Below are 3741 nucleotides of genomic sequence, written 5' to 3'. Positions count from 1 at the left end.
GGGCAACTAGTACATGATGTTCACTATGTACATGATGCAAGAAACAGAACTGCTGCTTTCTGGCCGAAATTTTAGAGGTACATTGCACATGGAAGATGAAAGTCCTGATTTCACATTTGGTCAGCAATCCGTAGTCCATAATATATAGATTAAAAGGGTGGATTGATATAGGGGAACAAGTCTCTGCATTACATCACAATACTCCTAGCAAACCAAATCAATGTCACTTGACTTCTCTCATCTTTAGTACCAACAAACAAAAGAAGAGAAGAAAATGGACTATCACTCGATACCCTTCACACAAATCTATCACACAACAGCACAAGAAAGACTTTACAAGGCGCCTTCCTTTGACAGATTCCTTTATGAAGACGAACACCAACTATTGACATGTCACCGTCAGTGAAGGCTGAAACATTAAGCATTGTGCTCAGTATTTGCATGAAAGAATGCCCATTCACTCTGCTCACTCACCCACTAACTACTTTTTTTTTCTACGGTGACGTCTCACTTTGTACGCACGAATTTACATCCGTAGACAACATTCACCCAATCAACACATACTTGTCGATCCCGTGGCCCAGTAAAAACAAGCACGGAGGAGATCTCATGGAGTATTGTTACCTTGAGCAGGTAGTTAGCTGTGTAGGTTTGCAAACCGTGTCAGTTCATGTGGAGACAAAAACAAGTCCGTTTCACATCACTTATGAGGTTTATGTGGAAGAAGTTGAGGTCTGGGCCTAATCCTCGTGATTGTTTCATCACTGTTTCGGATCATCTCAGACAGCTTCCATGGCTTCTGCCACTTCCACTTGAACTGCAGCAGCCACTGGTGATGGCTCCTTTTCCACCTCCAGAGCTTTCCTGATTGCCCTGCTATTGAAACTTTCCTCCCCACAGACAACTGTGCAATAGGAACCATCTGCATTGAATTGTCAATGAAGGTATTAAATAGAGACAGATGGCAACAATGATGATGAGATACAATATTATGATACTAGTAGATACCTTAAATTGCTCTTTTTTTATCGCAGCAACCCCTTTGCTGGGGCTATTCACAATTCCAGCAGAATACTTGAGCTGCTTCTGTGCAGGAACGGCGACAGGGGACAGTGGTGCGTTGGGGTCATCAGCAGAGTGCTTCGCCGTGCCATTTCCACTTTTCTGTAAGCAGTGAAATTAGTAGCTTGAATGTGATATGTTCATTGTTGCTTTTGATTATATTGTTAAGGTCAAAGTGAATCATTTATATATTACAGTGTTAAGGTCAAAGTGAATCGTTTATATATCAGTTTGCTCATCTATTGTATCCTAGGACAAGCAATGATTTTCTACTGATTAAAACTGTAAATATTGATTGCACGTCAAGATTAGTTGAAATCATGCAAGATGCTGGGAGAAATCATACCGGAGATGTAGTGGCCATTGGAGCTGTCTGTTCTCTTTGCTTGAGCTGCTTTTCGATTTCTCTTCTGCGCGATTCACTGTGTCGAAGAATGCCCACAAGTTCTGTCATTTGTTCCTTCATTTCCTTGATCTCCACTTCCTTCTCCCTTACTTGGCATCTGAAAAAAAAATATTTTAACATTTTAGAGGATTATCCCTGTTTTTTTGAAGGCAAAAGTATGGCAAGAACTTGGATTTGCAAAACATCCATGGGCATGTTCCCATGGTTGAGTCCAGCCCCCCCCCCCCCCCCCCCCCCCCCCCCCGCGCGCAATAGGTGCCAAACAAAAACAAGAGAACAGGTAACCATTCTACTTTAAAGTGGTATCGGATTCTAAGAAAAAGCATCAGTGTAATGGATTTTCATCTATTTCTTTTTTAATGGACAATTTTTTAGTTCCAAACTTTAGTAGTTGAGAACACTAAAAAATACAAAAAGATAACCTTGCATCAGCAGCGACATTAAAGATATACTGCAGTAAGCTCTTTGCCTCCCCCATTGACCGCAATTGATTCCAACGACTACGACCAGAGAAGGCACGCTCTCTTTCTTCAGCTTCTGAGAGTTGAGAAGCCATTGCAACAAGAGTATTTGAAGAGATTGTCACCATGCTCTCAAGTGATGCTATCCTAGCTTGTCTTGCATTTGGTGACAATGTATTTGTCCTGAGAAATAAAAATGCATTAGTCTTTGGCACCCTAATTGCCACTTAAGATAAGGAGCAGATTAATATATGTTCAAAGCTTATTAGAGACTGCATTTGACATCTTGCTACGTGTAATGGGTATACTGTTTTTTCTTATGCAAATTAAATACAAGCATGGATACCTAGTATCAAACAAAAGAGGAGATAATAATCACCTAGTGTTTCCGTTCTTCCCTCTTTGGGGGCTGGATCCACCAGCTCGTATATCTTCTTGTTTCAAAATGGCAAGCTCCTCACCAAGTGCAGCGCGCCTTCAATAACCAATAAAAAAAACTTCCGATGAAAAATGCATAAAGCCTAAAAGTTGACATAATGACAGCAAAAATAAGAGTTACATACAGTTGGCTTTGTTTTTCGTATTCGTTTCGGACTTCGTGCACATGCACCATAACTTCAAGCTCTTGATCAAACCATTTTTGCAGCGATCTCTCACTCATCTGTGTTACAAGAATGTCTTTAGGTGTAAACTGTGTAAATAAACTTAAGAACATTAGGTATGGATTTCTTACGTTAGAGCCTGGAGATGTACCATTGGTGCCAGCTATGTTTAGAGGGAAGGAGAACAGTGGAACCATTAGATTGAAACTATTTTTATTATACACAAATAAATAATGTCACTAGCAGAGAAAGGTACCAGAACTGTCACGGGCGGAAGATTTCCTAGCTTCTAGTATCTCTTTTAGCCTTTTGGTAGCCATAGCAGCCTCTTCAGTCTTCCTTTGCAAAACCTGCAAACAAAATTTTGTCGACTCTAGTAGTTAGAATAAATTGAAATGCAAAATAAAAATGTTTTAGAAGGGAGCTTTAGAATAAAGAATTGAAAATTTGAAGAATTGAAGGAAAGTGTTTAGAAGGAAGCTGTTTTGTGGGAAAAAGGTACTGTAGAAATATTGGCTAGTGCCTAATATGTAGTAAGTTTTCTTTATTCATTTGTTTTCTTTTGTAATTTTCATAGAACAACATTTCTTTTGTCATCACTTTAGGAAAGAAACTGACCAATTTCTGCCGCTGATTAAGTGCTTGAAGCTTGTGGCGTTCATATTCATTTCTCCGGCCCTCTTTGCGTAACTGTTTATAGAACAAATTGTCAGAATTAGTGAATCTTGCTTCTTAAAAGGAAAAAGTCTACATCACCCCCTGAATTATGGGGTGGTGTCTACTTTACCCCCGAACTATGAAACAGTCTAATTTACCCCCTGAACCATCCAAAACAGTTCAAATCACCCCCTGGGCGGTTTTTGATGGCGGTTTTACTACAGTACCATGGTTTTGAATTTTTCTTTTTTCCTATTTGTTTTCATATAATCTTTGAAAAATCATAGTAAATCACAGAAAAATCATAAAATAGAAAATCTAATTTTGTTGGACTCCACATGAGTAGATCTACGCAATGAATATATAATATGGTATACTTTAATATAAATTTTTTCTATAGCTTTAAATTAGTTAGAAAAATCAAATTTTATCTGTAATTAATTGGAATAATTCATAGCTGCAACTTCTGTGGTCCAATTGTGGTGAAATTTTTATGGTGGACTAATTACTCTATGTTTGAACTATAGTAAATATTTCATACTCATAGGATCAT

The 3741-nt window shown here is 38.4% G+C and overlaps 1 protein-coding gene across 2 annotated transcripts in view; it reads right to left on the bottom strand.

The window, feature by feature from the left end:
• Window positions 116–3741, bottom strand: part of LOC8063871 (kinesin-like protein KIN-4A) — a 15239-nt gene continuing 11613 nt past the window's right edge. The window contains exons 17-26 of one of the 2 annotated variants that reach the window (XR_002449962.1): window positions 3150–3221; window positions 2788–2881; window positions 2663–2694; window positions 2493–2590; window positions 2309–2404; window positions 1891–2112; window positions 1409–1565; window positions 1009–1164; window positions 625–922; window positions 142–409 (exon numbers count right to left, since the gene is read on the bottom strand). Coding sequence is in view for 1 of the 2 variants with exons in the window: in XM_021453113.1 (XP_021308788.1) it covers window positions 701–922; window positions 1009–1164; window positions 1409–1565; window positions 1891–2112; window positions 2309–2404; window positions 2493–2590; window positions 2663–2694; window positions 2788–2881; window positions 3150–3221 (1149 nt within the window). In the remaining variant the exon portion in view is untranslated. Of the gene's footprint in view, window positions 923–1008; window positions 1165–1408; window positions 1566–1890; window positions 2113–2308; window positions 2405–2492; window positions 2591–2662; window positions 2695–2787; window positions 2882–3149; window positions 3222–3741 lie in introns of both variants that reach the window. The other variant, XM_021453113.1, reaches the window with a different exon arrangement.

Source organism: Sorghum bicolor, chromosome 2 (assembly GCF_000003195.3).
Source record: "Sorghum bicolor cultivar BTx623 chromosome 2, Sorghum_bicolor_NCBIv3, whole genome shotgun sequence".
Classification (NCBI taxonomy): domain Eukaryota; kingdom Viridiplantae; phylum Streptophyta; class Magnoliopsida; order Poales; family Poaceae; genus Sorghum; species Sorghum bicolor.
This window is presented reverse-complemented; position numbering and strand designations above follow the sequence as displayed.